Genomic DNA, 20,943 nt, shown 5'->3' on the forward strand with positions numbered 1-20,943 from the left:
AAATCAGATTTTCATATGACCTCCACAACCACTATAGAGAGAAAAGTTCTTTTCTCCTGCCTAGCAAGCATGAAGACCATGGCTCCTTCTTACCCACCCAGCAGGGGTGAGGAATGGAACACTAGGTTTCCAAGTGGGTAGAAATTTAAAGTTCCTCCACAGCCTTCTTGGCACAGTCACAGTGTGGCACAGCTGCTTTGGTCTTTGGCAGGATATAGATGATTCTAAGTTTTCTGCCTTGCTGGGGGATCCTTTTGGTCCCGTGGCTAAAATACAGTCAAGTTTTTATAGAGGTTCATGGTATGTGCTACTGGCATTTCAAGTTAGTGATATATTTGTTTCCAATTCTGGACTATTTTCATAATATGAAATCCCAAGGAATTACTTCCATATTATTTATTTCTTGGGTTCTGAGGTTCTTATCCAGTCTGATTTCTTGTATGTATGTGCATGTGTGTGTGCGTTTGTGTGCGTGTGTGTATAATGACTAGGATCTTAGTTGCTTTTAACATTAGAATGACTAAAAAGCTCACCCAAGCCTATCTACAAGCAGAAATTTCTAACTAAATTGTTGAATAACTCTACCTACTACTTTAACAGTTTAAAATAACACAAGCTAGTCAATAAGTCCCACACCTTGTTGAATAGTGTGCAATGGTGGGAAAAAATAAAAGCAGAAAGATAATTATGACAATACACAAAGAAGGCCAAAATACAGTTAGGAGAGATGGTTATACTGTGTTGAAGGGTCTTTGTGTAAAAACAGGAACAAAATGATGAATACAGATGTGTGTCTGCATGAACATAGGTATGTCTGAATGAACACAGACTGTGTCAGGATGAACACAGACTGTGTCAGGATGAATACAGATGTGTGTCAGGATAAATACAGATATGTGTCAGGATGAATACAGATGTGTCAGGCTAAAACCTGTGTAAATTAGAAGATATGACAGAGTAATAATGGCAAAAGAATTGCTTAGTATACTGGTTAATTTTATCTCAACTTGATGCAGCTAGAATAATTTTGGATGAGAGATACACTACTGAGAAAATGTCCCCACCAGACTGACAAGCCTGTGTGGCATTTTCTTGATTGGTGATTGATGTCAGAGGGCTCAGTTCACTAAGGTAGGGCCACACCTGGGCTGGTGGTCCTGGGCTCTATAAGAAAGCAGGCTGGGCAATCCCTAAGGAGCAAGACTGTAAGCAGTATTCCTCCATGGCTAAAGAAGGTCATACAGGAGGACCAACTAACACTGAAGGCCTTTTGAAAAGCCATATAGAAATCTACTACCATAGAAGCTTCCTAAAGTATACACATATATGAAAGGAATTTAAACTGAATCACCATATGCTGAAAAAGACATGCCTGCACATGTGCCTGTGTACCATATGCATGTAGTACCTATGGAAGCCAGAAAACAGAGTCAGACCCCTTGGAACTAGAGCTACAGATTGTCTGTGAGTTGGTAAGTGGATGGTGGAAATGAAACCCTGGTTCTCTGGAAGGGTGACCAGTGCTCTTAGCCAGTTGAAACAACTCTCCAGCTTCCTAAAGGATCCTTTAAGAAAAAAATGTACGATAGTGGCAATATGCTGAGAAAATAAAATTAATCAAGACACAACTTTAAGAAAGAAAAGAGGATCTGGGGAGTCGTCTCAGTGGTTAAGAACACTTACTGCTCTTCCAGAGGCTCACAGTGCTCTACGAGGTCATCACCTAGGTTGAGCTGTTGGCTCCCAGGACAGCCCCACATATTGGATGCCTTCCCAGTGCTCCTATCCCATGGCTCTAGGGATTAGCCTGGGTATGTGTTACTATGCTTCTCCTCCTTCCATAAATTATGCAGAACATTCTAGAGAGCCACTGACCACAGGCAGTGTCTTGCTCACGTTAACTGCACTGCCCACAAGTTACTAGAATTCAGGGGGTTTGCTAACTACATCCTTATGAAGTTGAGCTATTGTGCTCCTATGTTTCAAAGATTGATTTGAACAATATATACATCCCAGTTTTTTTTTTAAGGTAAACTAAACTTTTCTTCTTTGTTATAGTCAGGTTTCTGGGATTTGGCAAACCACATAAAAAGTTCTTTATCCTAGAGCTGGAGAAAGGCTCACAAGAAACTCCCTGTCCACCAGTATGCTCAGTGACAGAGACTAAAAGCAGTTTGAATCTGACCCTCTCCAATCCCCTGAAGTTCAAAATATGAAATTATTAACAGTTATAAAAATAGAAATTATGAGACAATATGCATGTTAGTGAATGACATAATGATGGTGGGAAAACTAATTGTTTCAAAAGACCCAAAATAACACAGAAAAGTTTAAGATGAAGCTTGTAAGCTACATGGACATTGGGCAAGCAGATCAGTAAGTGTAAATGCAGGAAATTCCATTTTGATATTCACAAGAAGATGACCTAGACTGAGGCATGTGGTTGTCTACAAGCTCTGAACTGAAAGGTCAAATCTGGTCCCTGATCATCAACAAGGAGCTAGAACTGAAGAGAGTCCCTAACAGCTTCAGGTCCTACAAGGGTCAGTCTGGAGAGTCCAGCCTGTCCCTGTGATCTTCCTCCCTTTTAGCTTTGAAAGGAAAAGATCCTATGTGTTAAAAGGAAAATACATAATATTACCATGTCATCACAGTCAGATGGATCATAAATGCTCTGTTGGAAAACATTGCAGCATTCGATAAATTCCTCACTCATCAAGTGGATTTGTGCATTTAGGACTTCTCCCTTGCTGCCACCAAATTCCAGTCTTTCCAGTTTCTCAAATTCCAGTATGGTAACAAACATATCCTTAAAAAAACACAAAACAATAATGACCTTTCTATCATCTTCTGCAAGAAAAGGAGATTTTAAAGACTCCAATAAAAACATTTTCAAACTTTCCGAATCAATGGGCACTTATATCACAGAAGGTTAATGCTGCTCATTTCACTGAACAGAACAAATGCGGATTTTTAAAAACCGCGCTCCATTCCAAACCATTTTCAAACTACAAAAGCTACCTCACAGTGGAGACAGCTCCTGGAGTAGCACATATACATGAACCCTCTGAGTACCATCCTAATGGTAAAGCACATAGCTCTCTGGGTGGCGCTCCCTATGCTCAGCCACCTACACTCTGCAGTGGTCCAGCTCTCTGACTGGAGGGGAACCTAGGAGACTATCTACAGAGGAGAAGAAATCACCTGTAAGTGTTTGACAGACTTTAGTGGCTCTCAGACTGACCAGCAATAAGAATCTTCACATAAATCTCTGGCTTATGTGAATATATTACATGAACAATAAAATGTAAAATCTGTAGAAACCTCTAACAAGGGAAAGAAGGCAGCACCATCAGTTCAAACATTTTAAGGATGCCTCATCATAAAAGTTAGTGCATTCAATTTTTACATCTTAGATTTTTTAAAAGCACTTATACACAGGACTTGGGTTCATTGGTTCAGCATTCTGGCTGCTCTTCTAAAGGATCCAGGTTAGATTCCCAGCACCCACATGTTGTCTGAAAAGGGGGGAGTAACTTCAGTTCCAAGGGATCTCCTGCCCTCTCTTGCCCCTCCTGCCCTCTCTTGCCCCTCCTGCCCTCTCCTGCCCTCTCCTGCCTTCTCCTGGAATTGCCTGCATGTAATACACAGCTATAAAAGCAGACAGAACACCCATAACAGAAAATAATTTCAGAATACTTATACAAAGCAAACTTTTCACATCCTTTTACTTTTATGAATGAGTTTACTAATTTTATAGCATTTTATTACATACTTGTAAGTGGCATACATATAGCTATTTATATGGTAGTGTGAGTGGCAGGCATGAGAGGGCATTGCAGAAGGATCCTGACCCAGAAGCAGCTTGAGTTATACAGCAAGTTTAAAGCCAGTCTGTGCATATAGTGAGACCAGCCTCAAAAATAACAATTTTTTAAACAGAAAAAGACAGTGTGATACTTAAATTACCAAGTGGGTTTTAGGTATGAAATTTTCTTTTGAGGTTTATAAATTTCTTTTTCAGCCTTTTTCCAGGAAGAGTGGATCCTTTAAAGTTTCCCATTTCACAATTTTCTACAAGCACTTGGGAAATTATGTCTAGCCACTAACAGGTAAAGATATTTATTTGCTCTTATGTTAAAAAACAAACAAACCCTGAAAAGGCAGCAGGGGCAGCTAGAGATGGCTTAGTGGTTAAAAGCACTGACTGTTCTTCAAGAGGTCCTGGAAGTTCAATTCCCGGCAACCACATAGTAGCTTACAACCATCTGTAATAAGATCTGATGCCCTCTTCTGGGGTGTCTGAAGATAGCTACAGCATACATAAATAAAATAAATAAATAAAAGATTTATTTATTATAAAAAAAAACCCAGCAGGGTGTGGTGGTACACTCTGTCATTTTAGCACTTTGGAGACAGAGACAGAAGGATAGAGTGTTCAAGACAAGTGTGAGCCACATAGTGGGGCCCATTCTCAAAAAAAAATGTCTGGGGTGTATGTCAGTGCAGGTGTTCCAAGAATGTACAAACCTGGGTGTGATCTCCAGCAGCACAAAAAAAGAAAAAAAAAGAAAGGAGAAAGGAGAGAGGAATAGAGGGAGGGAGGGAAGGATAAGGCCAAGCCTCCTCCCCCTCATAGAAAAGCTACCCCATCACAGGAGCCTCATGACCCCACCCAAACATGATTAGACAAAGGTAGTAAATGAATACCTCTATTTTTACCAGCCGGTCAAGAAATTTGTTAAATCTGCCAAACACCAGGTGAGACTGGAAATCCCAGGGTCTCTGCTCTGTGTTTTCTGTGAAATAGTTTGTCAATCCCTTTCTATATTTGAAAAAAGAATTCTGGAACATTTTTAAGACTTTGATGGCCACCTGCACCTTTTCCAGAGAGTCTTCAATTTCTCCCTTCAGAAGATCTTCAGGTGACAGGTATGCTCTTGCCTAGGATTTAATTAAAAGGAACTATGATCAAAAATGCATTTTTAATTGCAATCATCCGTTTAAATTAAACATTTTAAATTATAATTTCTAGAACTGAGCCAAAAATGGTGTTGAGGAGAGAAAGCACAAAGTCTAGAAATGTAAACATTTGGGTTTTGATGGCATCCTTTCAGGGGGACTAAAGCGCATGTGAGAGGCTACGGTTTCCAGATATATATATATATATATATATATATATATATATATATATATACTTTTTTTTTTGGTTTTTCGAGACAGGGTTTCTCTGTGTAGCCCTGGCTGTCCTGGAACTCACTCTGTAGACCAGGCTGGCCTCGAACTCAGAAATCCACCTGCCTCTGCCTTCCAAGTGCTGGGATTAAAGGCGTGCGCCACCACCGCCCAGCCGATTTATATATTTTAATGAAAACTACATTTTTACTGAGTTTCATGTGAATGACAATAAGGACTTTGCACAGATATTCCTACCTCCCATATTCTAGACAATCAGAGTTTTACACAAAGAAATACACAAGCCAGCAAGGCTATCCATCAGAACACAGGTTTTCAGAGGTTGGTCACTCTACCAGTGTTACGGGATCATTTGTGAAGGTTAGTTATGTGTGGTCTCTCTCTCAAAGCTCTTTCCCATTCATGGACTTTTTTTTTTTTTTTTTTTTGCTGGGAAGCATAAGTGGCACCACACAGGACAAGTGATCAAACTGAGCTAGGCCCACATGAACTTGTTGTATAAATGGAGATGGGAGTGGGGAGGGGCAAAAGCAATGGATAAGATTGGTGAGTCTGCGGGGCTTAAAGAGAAAATGGACAAACCCCTGAATGAACACAGAGAACAGCAATAAACTCCAAAGTCTGAGACAACACAAATTTTCCATGACAAAAATGGGTCAAAAGAAATTGTGTCCAAACCAATTCTATAGGCCAAACCAGTCCTACAGAAAATACCAGAAGGAACACTTGACACTGAAAAAAGAATAAGCATAGCCAAGAGACTGAGAAGAAAACAATAACATCATGATAACTGATGTACAATGACATCATAACTGGTGCACATGACATCATGATAACTGGTATACAGTGACATCATGATAACTGGTATACAATGACATCATTATAACTGGTGTACAAAAAGACATCATGATAACTAGTGTACAATGACATCATGACAACTAATGTACAAATGACATCATGATAACCAGTATATAATGACATCATGATAACTGGTATACAAATGACATCTTAACCGGTGTATAATGACATCATAACTAGTATACAAATGACATGATAACTGGTATACAATGACATGATAACTGGTGTACAAAGGCCTTAATGATAGCTGGTGTACAAAGCAGGATGAAGCACGAAGGCAAGAATGGCATCAGTCAATACATGCATAGAGGAATATCCTCAGAAAACGTAGGCTATGAAACAAAAAAGGATAGTCCTGAGTATGGGATGGCTCTCTGGGAGTTGCTGGTCAAGAGATCAAAACAAACAAACAAACAAACAAAAATAAAACAACAGTTCCTCAAAACAATAAAGCTATTGCCCTTGGACTTGGTTGTCCACCAGAGCTTGGTGGTAAGAACCCTAGTACAGAAAATACCACATACTTTGAGTCCAAACTTTGGAAAAATCGAACCCAGTAATGAACTGCTGGGAGAGAAAGGTCCAAAAGTCATAACCAGCTGTGGACGCTGTGAACTGCATTAAGGACTTACACAGCAAGACACACCCACTGTGCAACAGGGACACAAACATCTCTGGAGTAACCATCAGCCGTCTGATCAGATGTAAGTCCTGCTTAGCAGGAGGGAACTCAGGCTTGGTACTGTAAACTTGACCAAGAGCCTGTGGCTAGGGAGGCCACAGAACCTGGGGGAAATCACTACCATTCTGTTGAAGTGAAATAGCATCAAACAGCTATGTCAGAGAAGAGGTGCCTGTGGTGTGCTCATCCTCAAGTGGGACATATACACATATACACATAGCTCCCCACAAAGCTCATGAAGCATCATGAGAAGGGACAGATTCTAAAAGCAGAGGTTGTGGAGGACAGTTGAAGAACAGTGTCTGCACTCATGAACTCTCAACAACTGCAGATACTACAAAACACCTGCTCATGATCAATCTAATCAATATTTCAGTAAAGAGGAGGAGGCTCACAGTGCCCCACTCCTAATTAAGAAGCCCCAGTCAGGGGATGGTCTCCAGGAAGTGAAAGTCAGCTTTATTTGGGGGTGGGGCTACTGGTTGGCTGCCCATATTACAGTGGACAGTCCTCTATACATGTTCATGCAGACAGCACTAATGGGACTCAGTGGATTTCTCATATGTATGACGCAATGGTGTGAGGCCCATGTGGGATGTGGAAGGAGGGGCCTGGGAGAAGTTGGAATGGGAGAGTGAGGCATGGCCATGTATGTCATAATAAAAGAAAAAAATAAGTGTTTGTCAGTTTGTGGCTGCTTAGAAAATTGCCCCACATCTCACTGGGGACTGAAATGAGAGCCATGGTGCTCCCCACAATACTTGGGAGGTCTTTTTGGTTCTCTAATACAGTTGCTTGACTTGCCCCATCTCCCACTAATGCAACCACTCTACATGCAACATAGATGTGGGGGAATTTTCCCCAATTGATTGATTGGCTAATAAAGATGACAAGAAGCCAATCAGTGGGTGAAGAGAAGGAGGTGGTTTTTCCAGTCTGAGATAAGAAGAGGGGACATGGGAGGAAGGAACAGGCCCAGATTCTAGGAGCTCTGGAGAAGCAGGGGCAGCATATGTGGGATAGGTGTTGGCTAGGAGAAGCATGGCTACGCATAGACTCTGTCATTTGCAAAACAGCCAGAAAACCATTGGTACATTATCTATAAATGCCATTGATCATAATCCCACAAGTTCTAAGTCTTGCTGCTTCCTGTTATACTCTCTTGTCCCATTCAGGCTAGACAGCTAATTGATGCTGCATGAAAGCTGCTGACACTTCGCAGAGAACAGGGTAGGTAGCTGAGTTTGTTTCATGGCGTGAGTTTCCAGATGGTTGCTTTTTGCTATTGTATACTGTACACTCCCGGCAACTTCTACATGCCTTCTCTATAACATTTTGAGAAGCTGAAAAGTCTATGGTGGTAATTGAGTTGCCTTCCCATTGCAGCAGCTTCTTGTCGCCTAATTACCTATAGATACAATGACAAATCACTGGGACAAACTATCCCTGTTTCCATTCCTATCCATCTTGGCTGGTTCTCAGGGTGTGGAGTCCATCACAGCCAATTAACTTCCCATCTGTGCAGTAGTACCTCCTAAGGCAAGTCACTGGCACTTCACTTCACGTCCCAGACAACAAACCCAGGCTATCTCCTTGCACTGCACAGCAGCAAATGTCAGGGACAGAGCATGGCAGGAGTCAGCACACATGCTCATGATCAAGCTAGGAGCTGCTAATTACCTTTGTGTCATCAGCTAAGCTGTCTCATTGGCGTTGATTCCCTTATCTGCAAAATGAAGAGTGTGGCTTAGGGGACCCTCATGAGTACCTAACCCCACATCAGAACTGTTTTAAGTCAAACTGTCAGACTTGCACATCAATGGGTTCCTTATTCAAAACCATGAATCAAATGCAGTTTTTAAGAACCCACCTGGGCATCCAGGGGCTCTTCATTATCACCATTCTCTGAGCAAGACATTAGAACATCTATTTAATATTTCATTTACATTGTATTATGGGGTACTGTGAGCAATTTGGAGATCATTTATTGTACATGGTATAACGTACATAGATCACAACCAAATACTAGATCACTTTTATATTGAGTTTAGTTTGGTAGCTATGGTAGGTCCTACATATAATATCAGTACCCATAATGTTTGGGAATTATTGGTAGGAGGAGGAAGAGGAGGAGGAGCAGTAGTAGCAGTAGCAAAAGGCACTATAAAGAGCTAGTAAGATGGCTCAGCAGGTAGAGGCGCTTGCTGCTAAGGCTGATGATAAACTAATATGTTTATTATCCATAAGCCAGTTAATTATCAATTGGCCAATTTATCAACATGCCAGCTTGCTTCTATCTCCCCGCTGCTCTCTTTCTATTCCTCTTATAAACTTTTATAGACTCATACTTTTGGTTAACTATTAATACACCCTTTGTCCAAGCAAACTTAGCCTTCTTAAGAATATGTGGATGGCAATATCTACAAGAGAGAACACACCATGGACTAGGTATGGTGGTGAGACCAAATTAGTGCTAATTCACAATAACATCATAGTAGTGTTGGGTTAACATAGTGAGAGAAGACCCTGTTACCAAAATGTGTAGTGTGTGTGTGTGTGTGTGTGTGTGTGTGTGTGTGCATTATCATGCCAGCAAGCAGGTGATGTCTATCATGGACTGGCCTAAAGAATGATGCTAATGCCATTGTAAAGCAAGTAAAAAAAATACATATTTGCTACTAAAGTAGCACCAACTGATAATGAGTACAGCACACAGGAACGGCAAGCAATGGACAACTCCTAACCCACCTATGAGGGACCTGAGCTCCTAGAATCCAATTGTGCCAGTAGGGACAGCAAAGACAATGGAACAATATCCTTGACTTTTCAGTGTAGGCTGGTGGGTGCAATTAAAACCTATACAACTTAAGTATCAGTACTGAATTTTTTAAACTAAAAATATGCAGGAAATGGCTCAGCAGATAAAGACACCTGCTATTAAACCTGATGATCTGAGTTCAATCCCCCACACCCACATGATGGCAGAAAAGAACTAGCTCCTGCAACTCATTTTCTCTGACTTCCACATGGACATGAATTAATGAAATAAGTGAAATGGAATTCTAAAAAAAGTATTATGTCTGGGCATAATAGTGGATGCCTTTAATTCCAGCACTCAGGAGACAGAGGTGAATGGACCTCTATGAGTTCCAGGCTAGCCAGGGGTACACAGTTAGATCCTGTGTTTGGGGTTGTTTGTTTGTTTGTTTAAAGTCCTGGCATGATATATTGTATGCCCTGTGATCCCAGCACTCAAGAAGCAGAAACAAGGTGATCACAAGTTCAAATCTATCCTGGGCTACTTAAGTGTTCTACACAAGCCTGTATGTAGCAAGCCTCTCTCTCTCTCTCTCTCTCTCTCTCTCTCTCTCTCTCTCTCTCTCTATCTCTCTCTCTCCTTCCTCCATATATATACATATATATGTATACATACATATATACATATATGTGTGTGTGTGTGTGTGTGTTTGGGGGATCAGGCAGATACCCTCATACAGACATACACACAATCAAAACATCAAGGCAAAAATAGATATTTTTTTTAAAGTAAGTAAAAAAAGAAAGAAAGAAAGTAAGTAAGTAAGTCAGTTAGAAAGTCAGATAGAAAGTTAGAAAGTTAGTTAGGAAATAAGTCAGTTAGAAACTTAGTTTGTTAGTTGTTAGTTAAAAAGTTAGTTTCTGGGACTGGGGTGGTAGTTGCTCAGGAAAACACTGATCACAGAGGCATAAACACCTAAGTTTGACCCCCTGGCGCCCACAGAGATTGCAAGTGTATAGCCATAGCACAGGATGGACAGGGAAAGGGTCCCCAGAGTTTCAGACTATCTCACCGAGCAATCAGTGGCCACCAGGTTCAGTGAATGGTCCTGTCTCAAAGGATACAATGGTGAATGATTCAGGAGGACTGCAGATATCACACATGTACATGTACACTCACATATGTGTGCCCATGCACATGAAACTTACACATTAAAACACATACACTTAAAAAAGATCTTGATAAAATAGAGTATATATGGGGTTTGTTAGACATATAAAAAAATGGGGAAAGGGGGAAAGGAGGGATAATTACATCTTTGGAAATTCCAGTACCAGAGTTGGCTCACTGGTGATCTTAGATTCCTAACATGTTGGGACAAGCTTACTACAAAGTTAGTGATCTGCTACTTTAAGAATCATGGAAACCGGGTCAAGGGAACCTTTGGGCAGAAGCCAGAACTAAGGAACAAGAGAAGCCACAGTATTTCCCTGGGAGCTTGACAGCTCTGGCTATTAATGCAGACTAGGAACCAAGATAATAGCTTGACAGGCTTAAAGGTAACTAAGGCTATCTCATGAGCCATAGACAACAGGGCTTTGTGGTGAAATGGTTTTGGTAGTTTTCAAACTGAGAAGGCTCCTTCAAAAGGGGTCAGGGAGAAGTACTAGCTAACGTGCAACAAGCTACTTCAGTCCACTTGGAGATGAAAGCTGTTGGCAGCAGGTGCCTGCTTACGCACAGGCAATACAGAGTTGACCCTCAATGAACAGAAACCAAAGGAGATGCTGATAAAATGTAACAAGGAACTGGCTTGCTGCTGTCTATCCCCCATCAACAGCCACAGCCAGTCAGTAAACAGGTGAGAGAACAAAGATTTGCTTGTGTTGAACTTCTGTTAAACACCAGGCACCACATTGTAGGTCAGATTCCAGCTGGTACGTGTCTAAAACCCTCCCATACATTGCTGTACCAGAAGCACATAGGAGGAGAAATTTAATAAGTCAACCACACATGCTAGAACAGCAGTTCTCAACCTGTGGTCTGTGTATCATATATCCTGCATATCAGATATTTTTATCACAATTCATAACAGTAGTAATTAGTTATGAAGTAGCAATGAAATAATCTTATGGTTGGGGGTCACCACAACATGAGGAGCTGTATTAAAAGGTGACTGTGTTAGGAAGGTTGAGAACTGCTGGTCTAGAAGCTCTAACGTTCACACATCTGGAGAGTCTTGCACCTCACTAACCTAGAAGATTCTGCATGGACTTAGGGCTCTTAGCATATAATTAAGGTTAAATGATGTTGAAAGAGTGGGCCACAGCTGGGTATAACATCAACCCTCAGGAGAGTGAAGCAGGCGGCTCCGGAGTTTAGGTCCATCCTCATCTACACAGTGAGTTCAAGGCCAGCCTGGGCTATTGCTGCTTTTTCTGCCTTGTTGTTTTCCAGATGCCAGGCTTCTAACTCAACAGGACTATGGGTTATGAGGAGGAGAAACAGGCTGGCTTCCTCACCAGAACTTGACCCCAACCTCCCCCTGACTGCAGAGCACATATTGTGTGTAGAGCCATCTAGGTTATTTGTTACCCTGGGTGATTTAGGTGTGGCATCCCCAGACAACTACAAACGACCACACTGGACCACATGGTGTCCAACCATCTCTCAGCTTTCCTTGGGTGGTGGTGTCGCCTGATCTCTCATCATATCCTGTAGCCGGAACAGCAGGGCCATCTCTGTATAAATGCTGGGACCGTGCAGCTGCAAAAGCAGCTCCTGCAGGAGGACCTAATTGAGGACTGCCTGAGAAGAGAGCAAGGATTGCTGGTGCAATCAATGCCAGCCAATCAGGAACTGCTATTCAGAAGAGATGCTTTCTTGGGGCCAATGGGGGGGGATGGGTGGAGAGTATTAAAGGAGCTTGCAGCAAGGCTCAGATGAGCTTTTTCTTACCTGCTCCAGCTCCCAGAGTCTGTGTCGCTGACTCTGCGCCAACTAACCCCCAACCCGCAAGGGCAGAGAGGGTCATGCAGAGAACTGTTCAGCCCACAGGCAACAATATCCTTTGTGGATACAAGGATATTGGGGAGAGGGAGGAGGGTACTTCAATCATGTTTTAAAAAGACAGTTCCCAAGCTAAGGAAGGAGTACAAAAACACAAGCAAATTTAAAAACAGTGAATCAAAATTATTTCCATATAATCCCATTACTGGTTTTTCAAGGACAATTGAGTCTAAGTAATTTTCTTACTTTATTCTCCAAAGGTCTCCCAGCAGCCAACACTCCTATAGAAACTGAGGGAAGCTACAAAATACAAAGCATGCCTGTGAGCCTGTTGCTGGAAGCTGCATTAAATTTGTTTAACCTCTTGGCCTCTAAAATCTGCTTGCTTAAATAAACAAAACCCAGAAATGGCTTGTTCTTTGACTCTTTTTGTTTTTCCTTTGAGCACTGCAGAGGGCTAATGCAGTGTAAAGTCACCTGGCTATTGCTCACATAAGTCCTGTCTGAAAGCGGAATAGAAAACAGTGTTCTGGCTGACACTTGGATTTGTCTATTATTAGGTTGTTCATTGTTAGGTCTGTTCATTATTATTAGGTTAATGACGCCTACTACTTCATGCCAATGATTCTTATTATACTTAACTATCAATGCTTCATACCTGGTCAATGAAGAGGTTACAAAACTCTTGTAGTAAAACTATAACCCGAGCGGGGGTGTTATAAAACTTGGAATGACTCCAGATAAGACAGATGGTGTGAAGCAATGGGGCAATCAGTATTCCGGTCTGTGGGAATTCCACCTCCTGGAGACTGTGAATGTGTCTCCTCAGAGGTCTTAGGTGAAGTTCCACATCCTGGGCTTCAAGAAGAGCTGCAAAAAGAAAGAACCACTAGAGTCACACAGAATCTTTTTACAAATCCAAGACAGCTATACTTTCCCATTCTGTGATTTATCCTACAAGTTACACATGCATGAGCCGTCTGGGGGCTACAGACTGCCCACTCATAACTCAGCTTCCCTGGAGAGCACTGGACTACTTACTCACAGACCATAAGTAATTGTAGCTAAAGATCCAGGGGGAAGGAAACCTCTGAGTCTAAAGAGAGCTGTTTAACCCCTTAGAAACCTTGTAGGAATAAAGCACCTGCCTAGTTATCTCCTGCCTAGTCATCACCTCACAGCTGGATGCCAAACTTCTCTAGAATGCTCAGGACCAGGCACAAAGGCACAATGCAGTCTCATCCTAGGTTCCTGTGAGTAACTGGTGAGACAAATAGGGAACCTTCTACAATGTTATTCACCAAGACCTAGCTAAAGTTATTAGGCTTGCTGATGAAAGCGGTTCAGAAGCAGGCAGGAGGCATGATAATACAATGTCATGGCCAATCTAAATGTCACAACCCACACTATATGAAGGCTAATTTTATAGGAACTTTTATTAGAATAAAAACCATGCTAAGCAGGTAAGAGTTGAAGAAAGATTCTCACTTTGATACTAAAACTGTCTCCAATCCAAAGCAGGTTACAAGTTGTATGTAAAGGTAAAAAACAAAGCTAGGCTTTGCTTTTGGATTTTATTCCCAAGGACTCCTGTCAAAGGCAGATGAGATCCTCCTGAGCTTTGTCCCTCAGACCCACTGCTGGCCTTGATAAAGTAGTAGCTCGGCCTCCCACCCAGTGATAAGGCCGCTAGAAGAGGGAGGGTTCCGAGCTGTTTTCTCTTCCATATGTATGAGTGCGTTGAGAGTGCTGTATATTTATTGATGTCAATTAAATAATCTCACTACAGTTAAGCATCCTTCACATGTGCTAAGCATATCTGCTGATTTCTGTCTGAAGTATGTCTTTGACATGGGTCTTCTACCTCTAGGTACCCATGGGTTTGAGCCACTGGGAAGCGTTTTTCTCTGAATCTCTAGGTTCGGTACAGATCCCTAGGACTCATTCCTATAGCTCTGTTCCTATCTTATCTTACATTAACAGAAGGAAAATATCATTTGCTTTTATTTACTGAGGACAAAAATACAATGTGCTCAAGGCTTCATGCAGGACAAAACCTCCATCCAGTGGCTGTCAGAGAGGAGGGTTTGCCTCCAGGAGACACTGGGTGATGTGTTAGAGGCACTTTTGTTTATCACAGTTGGGGTGGGTACAGTGGGCAGTAGTGAAGGGTGCTGCCAACAGGCTAATACCTGGACCACCTGTCAGAACAAAGACTCACATAGCCTAAGTCATGAGAAGAAACATTACTGTACCTCTCACAGCAAGTCTACAATAGAGGTGTGGAGAGGGCAGTTGGCTGTTGGGAAAGCAGAATCCTAGCAACTTATAAATGGTTCACAAGCTGAGATAGAACTGGAATTCACATCTAGCAACAAGCCACTTTTAACCACCCCTCCCCAACTCTTCAGATACAATTCTTGGAGGCAAATGTAAAAATAGACACTTCAAAGTGAATTTTAATTACTTCTAAATGGCACACAGGAGAATAAAAGTGTTCTAATGTTGGAAACAAGCAAAATGGAAAAACAAAACCAGTTGTTTGCTTAGCTTTAACTGTAAGATGTATCCTTCGATACCATATATACCAAATGCATGTATTTGCTTAAACACAGACAAAAACAGGGCAAGCTATCATCTTTCAAAGGATAAGCATGATGAGAGAGTTTTAGCTGGACACTTCTCACACTTTCTCTGTTGTATAGGTCTAATCTTCACCAAAACATCATGGTGAATAAACATTTGTCAACCAAGGAGTCAGAAATCGAGCCCATGGTGGATTCTGAGTCTATCCCGAGACTACTCACAGCCCAGGTGCTGTCTGGAAACATCTGCAAAAGGCACTCCTGGGCCCCAGCTAAGAATGGAAGGCTTACCCCTCCCTTACACACCTTCCAGCTAAACTTCACTCTGGGGTTATTGGCTGTGTAAACAGCACATGAACTTAAGAGGTTTGTGATTGTGATCACTGGAAAGTAGAGAAACGGAGACAGAGCTGCCTTTAGAAGACCGGAGTGCTCTTGCTCCATGTGCACACCCTGAATGGCAGGCAGACTTCAAGGCTGAGTAAGCAAATAGGCTGGAGTAAGAGTGATAGCCATGAGTGGATGCCACGCTGATGCCCAGGGATGTGGTCTGGGGGTCTTACCATTTTCTACCGAGGTGAAGATAGCCTTCAGAGCAGGAAGATAGCTGCTTTGTTTTGTTCTCAGTATCTTAACCATCTTGAGGACAATAGGAGCCTGAAGCTAAAGTGGGGGAAATACTTTAATAAACATACAAACTAGATTGCTAAATAAGTCGTTCACTCTCTAATGAAAAATTCACACTGCATTCCACTCACATAACATACACATCATTTTATTTTTCCTTTTTAGATATGCATGCAGGTAGATGGAGGTCAGAGGTCAACTTGCTGTATCACTGCTCTCCTTTTACAATGTGGGCACTGGGGTCTAACTCAGGACATCAGGCTGGGCACCAAGTGCCTTTCCCTGCTGAGCCACCTTAAAGGTGCTATGAACAGTGTTTGAGACTCAATGGCATGTTTGTTCCAAGATGAAAATAAGTCTAAGTGCATGTTTTCAAAAGTCTGCATTTTATTTTGCATTTTGTTTTTCCAAAAGATGAGTTTTCATATTATACATCATAATTATTATTGATCAGATTCAGAATATCTCCAACCAAGAGTCACATGAATGAATAGCATAGATTTTAGAATCTCGTACTAAGTCAGTGAGCAGGGAGCACCCACCAAAGAGACCAAGGTTAGTTCTTCTGTAGCCAAGCAGCATCCTGCTCCTCCCCAAATCACACTGGAAGTCAATTTGACACAATCTAAGTCACTTAAGAGGGGGGACTCTCAATGGAGAAAAATGCCTCCATAAGATTTGCCTATAGGAAAGTCTGTAATGCCTTTTCTTAATTAGTGACTGCTGTGCAGAGCCTAGCTCACTCTAGGTGTTGGTGGTGGTACCAGGTTCTATGAAAAGGGAGACTGTGCATGCCATGGAAAGCAAGCCAGTAAGCAGCACCCTTCCATGGCCTCTGCCTTAGCTCCTGCCTCCAGGTCTGTGCCTTGAGTACCTGCCATGACATCCCTGGATGATGGACTATAAACTCTTAAGATAAAAAGAACCCCCTTCTCCTCCCAAGTTGTTTTTGGTGATGGTTTTATTACAATAGAAATTCAAACTGAGGCAGTAATTAAACCTTGCCATTTCCAGCCTTCCCACACGGAACCGCCCTTTCTCCTGTTAAATAGTATTTCTAATGATCTCAGATGCTACCAAAATACCCCATAAAGGCAATCAGTCTCTGTAGTCCTTAACTTAAATATGCATTTCAGAGTAGGAAAAGTGCAGACTCCTTAGTCATACAAAATAATGCTGCTTATTTGGTTTAGAAACAATCCCAGTGCCTTCTACTTACTTGACAGTATATGCATTTCAGGTTACCATGCCTCATGGTCCAGAAGTCCAGCTCTGTCTCAGGGGTTGGGTGGAGACCACTCAATAGAGACTCTGCTGAATCTTTTTCTATGATTTCTTGGATCTGATATGACCACTTAATGACTACAGATTCAATGGAATGGAGTATTCTCCTCTCATCTGATTGTGGCCTATAAATATTATGTTAATAAAAGCATACAACAGTAACTTTATCCAAATAAAAACAGGATCTGGTACTAATAGTTTTTTATACATCTATAAGCTAGTTTTCTCAATATGAATCCTTCAAAATCCATTGTTTTCATGCTCCTGGTTTGAGTTCAGCATCACCATATTCTGCATTTAGTATATCTCTTAACATTAAGAAAAATGATACCATACAGAGAACAGTTATCAATGGAGTGCTCAGTGGCCAATGAGGCTTCTTTATCATCCCTTTCCTAAGGTTCAGGGACAGCTACAGGAGGGAAGGCAGAAAGACTGTACATGCCAGAGGCTGGGGAGGAGCAGAGAAACGTGTGAGCTCACAGCGGCTGTGCTTGCCCATACAAGCCCAGCACACGTTTCATATCAGCCAACACTGTAGCATGAAGCAGAGGGGAGCTCACAAGCTCTTTCCCCTAAGTGAGGTACTATTGAGAGTAAAGTCCAGAGTTCAAATCCCAGCAACCACATGGTGGATCACAACCATCCATAATGAGAACTGACACCCTCTTCAGGAGAGTCTGAAGACAGCTACAGTGTACTTACATATAACAAATAAATAAAAATATTTAAAAAAAAGAAACTATCTTTAAAAAAACAAAACAAAAAGCTAATAAATGAAAGCTGGAGAGATTGTTCAGTGGTTAAGAATGCTTGCTGCTCTTCCAGAAAATCTGAGTTTGGTTCCCAGCACCCATGTCTCATGGTTCATAACCCTGTGTAACTTCAGGCACTATACATTAACACAACTATACAAACAAATATACATAATTTAAAACAGATAATTATTAATAAAATTAACATAGAATTACCATAATCTTAAAGCCTATTTTTTCCACTAAGGACTGTTGCTGAGTTCTATGCTGATCGCTAGTTTCCTTGTACACTTGTAGACTGAGAGTGTACCCAGGTGGAAAAGTGATGTCCCAGAATGCACAAAGCCCTGGATTTGATACCCAGCACCACAAAATCCAGCTGTGGTGGTCCACAACTATAATCCCAGCAAAGTAGATGTGGATGCAGGGGAACTGTGAGTCAAAAGTCATCCTTGGTTCCATAGTAAGTTTGAGGCCCACTGGGGTTGTATAAAACCCTATTGCAAAAATATAGATACTTTAAAAGATGCATTTTTAAATGACATTTTAAAGTAACTGTCTTGCTAATAGTTTGAGAGGTGTGCTACTCTGTGGGGATGGTAACCATCCATCTCATACTGTCTGGAGCACACTGTTGCTTACCTGGCCACCAGGTAATGCTGATCCAGGTCAATATTTTCTGCAATAGTAGGAACTGGCAGATGAGTTCTTCTTGACATTTTGCCCCTAAGAATATGGATCTTATTTTTTATGACTTCTGTGTGATGTTCCACATCTTGTGAAATAAAGCATGACCAGGACTTATGATTGTTCTTATTAGACAGAATTGGGACTAGTATCTAGACAAAGAGCAACATTTTAAAGGCAGTTAATTAGCAGACAGTAAGTACCTTTAAATTTGTTGTTGTGCAAAATTTTCTTGTCCATAAAACCACCACATTTCACAAATAATCTTGATGACTACAAAACTACAAGGAGTGGACCAAGTCAGCTGTCAATTTACACCGAGTCTCTGAGCAATAATAGGCTTTTGTAAAATAGAAAGGAATTGCTACTTTCCCTTTCATTTACCCATTTGCCAAGCATGCACCATATATTTCAATTCAAAGTATAATTCTATAGCCAAAATTCTACAGGAAACAAGTAGATTTATATCAAGTAAAGTTTCCTAATTAAAGTTGAGTGTGTTGGCAGGTATACTGAAAGAAATAGTGTTTCTGAATCACATTGTGGCTGGTAGAGAGCAGGTATTCTCTGTCTCTGAGGCTTCCCAGTGGATCAAAGTTTGTATAATAGAGAGGGATTCAACCACAGTGACCTGTGTAGAACTCTTTTTTCCACAACATGAGGAACATCAGCAAAATGAGATGTGTGGAAACACTTAAATATTTGCAGCCATACTAAGAGTATGGCTCCACGAATAAAGCTTTTGCTGTGCAAGCATGAAGACCTGAGTTTGAATCCCCAAACTGATGTACAGTTGGATGTGGCAGAGAAGTGGGAAGTGAGATAGGAATTCCTCCAAATGCCATTATCATCACCGTTTCATGCACAGTGCCCCTAGGTGTTAAGCTTCAGAATGTTTATTTACGGTCTCTGTACTCAATGATCTTAGTGGGTGGGGAAGACCCTAGAAGCTCTGCTTTTCCCCATAATAACTGCCACAACTAGAAAGCCATTCTGGTGAACATAAACACGGAGTACATTTCTGCATTTAAAGCAATAGGGTGTTAGAAAACCCTTTCCAGGAAAGACACTTGGCTTGTGTCTTTAAAGGGTCAAAGTACAACAGATACCATGATCTGTATATTGATGCCTTCTCCCAGTACCATATCAGAATCCTACCCTTTAAATCACTGCCATTGTCATATGGCTAGCTCACTTAGCAAATGGGATTGATGCTTAAAAGGGAGCTCATTTGCCACCTTTCATCATGTGGGTACATGGCTAAAATAGACCCACCTGGAACCAGGAAAAATGAGTCCTACAGGCAAATTCAAACCTGCCAACAATCTGACCCCAATTTCTAACCCTCAGGCCTTCAAGAATTAAATTCTATTTTGTACAGGAAACTCAGTCTACCGCATTTTGTTACAGCAGCTCTACCTGAGTCACCAAGTTCTGTCAAAGTTAGGCTTATCATTGCTATGATGAAACACCATGGCCAAAGCAACTTGGAGAGGGAAGGGCTTATCTGGCTCACACTTCCTTGTCACTGTTCATCACTGAAGTAACTCAGAACAGGAACTCAAACAGGGCAAGATCCTGGAGATAGGAGCTGATGCAGAAGCCATGGAGGGTGTTCCTTACTGGCTTGCTCATCATGGCTTGCTCAGCCTGCTTTCTTATAGAACCCAGGACCGCCAGCCCAGGGATGGCTCCACACATACTAGGTTCAGCTCCCAGCCCAGGGATGGCTCCACCCACACTAGGTTCAACTCCCTCTCATCAATTACTAATCAAGAAAATGTCCTAGAGCCAGATGGATCTTATAGAGGCATTTTTCTAATTGAGGTTCCTTCCTTTCAAATAATTCTGGGTTGTGTCAAGTTGTCATAAAACTAGCCTGCTCACACTCCAGAATACTCAGCTACTAATATGAGGATAACTGTAAGTAAGGCCAGAAGGGGAAGGTTCGAGATGTCAGAAGTTCAACTTTACCTTGAAATGTTAACTACACAGCTGGTGGAAATTCTAGGAAGGCATGTGGCTCTCTGTTTGGAGCACAGAATAGAGGAACTGGCTGGAGAGAGCTGAGGGGTACCTAGCACAGCACTGTGAGCAACTATCCAGCAGCCACCAATGCAAGCTGCATGTGTGCCCTTAGCCATGCCAGTGCTTGGGACATTTGTCCTCCAGACCTATACTCTCTTGCTCAAATCTTCATCTGTAAGAGAATGCCAGCTACACCACAATTGTGATTTTCTTGCTTTTTTCTCTGCCCAATGCTCATCTCAGACTCTTCCCAACATTAAACTCAAACTGTGTTTAGATTAAAAACTAAACAACAACAATAAAACTCATAAAGAAGGGAGATTATTTGAGAAGTGTGACAGAAGAAGAAGGAGAGAGCTAACAAAGAGTGACCATGATCTGAGCATATTCTATACTCTATAGAAACACCCCAATATAACCCAGCTAACTATAATTAATATATTTTAATAAAAATTAACCCCAAATCCCTGGTGG

The 20,943-nt window shown here is 41.5% G+C and overlaps 1 protein-coding gene across 1 annotated transcript in view; it reads right to left on the reverse strand.

The window, feature by feature from the left end:
* Dnah11 (dynein axonemal heavy chain 11) overlaps positions 1 to 20,943 on the reverse strand; it is a 328,931-nt gene that overhangs the window by 303,728 nt on the left and 4,260 nt on the right. The window contains exons 3-8 of the mRNA XM_031357847.1: positions 18,397 to 18,593; positions 16,935 to 17,124; positions 15,652 to 15,751; positions 13,162 to 13,373; positions 4,711 to 4,944; positions 2,642 to 2,809 (exon numbers count right to left, since the gene is read on the reverse strand). Of these exons, the coding sequence (XP_031213707.1) occupies positions 2,642 to 2,809; positions 4,711 to 4,944; positions 13,162 to 13,373; positions 15,652 to 15,751; positions 16,935 to 17,124; positions 18,397 to 18,593 (1,101 nt within the window). The remainder of the gene's footprint in view (positions 1 to 2,641; positions 2,810 to 4,710; positions 4,945 to 13,161; positions 13,374 to 15,651; positions 15,752 to 16,934; positions 17,125 to 18,396; positions 18,594 to 20,943) is intronic.

The sequence above is a fragment of the Mastomys coucha genome, unplaced genomic scaffold (genome assembly GCF_008632895.1).
Source record: "Mastomys coucha isolate ucsf_1 unplaced genomic scaffold, UCSF_Mcou_1 pScaffold6, whole genome shotgun sequence".
Lineage (NCBI taxonomy): Eukaryota > Metazoa > Chordata > Mammalia > Rodentia > Muridae > Mastomys > Mastomys coucha.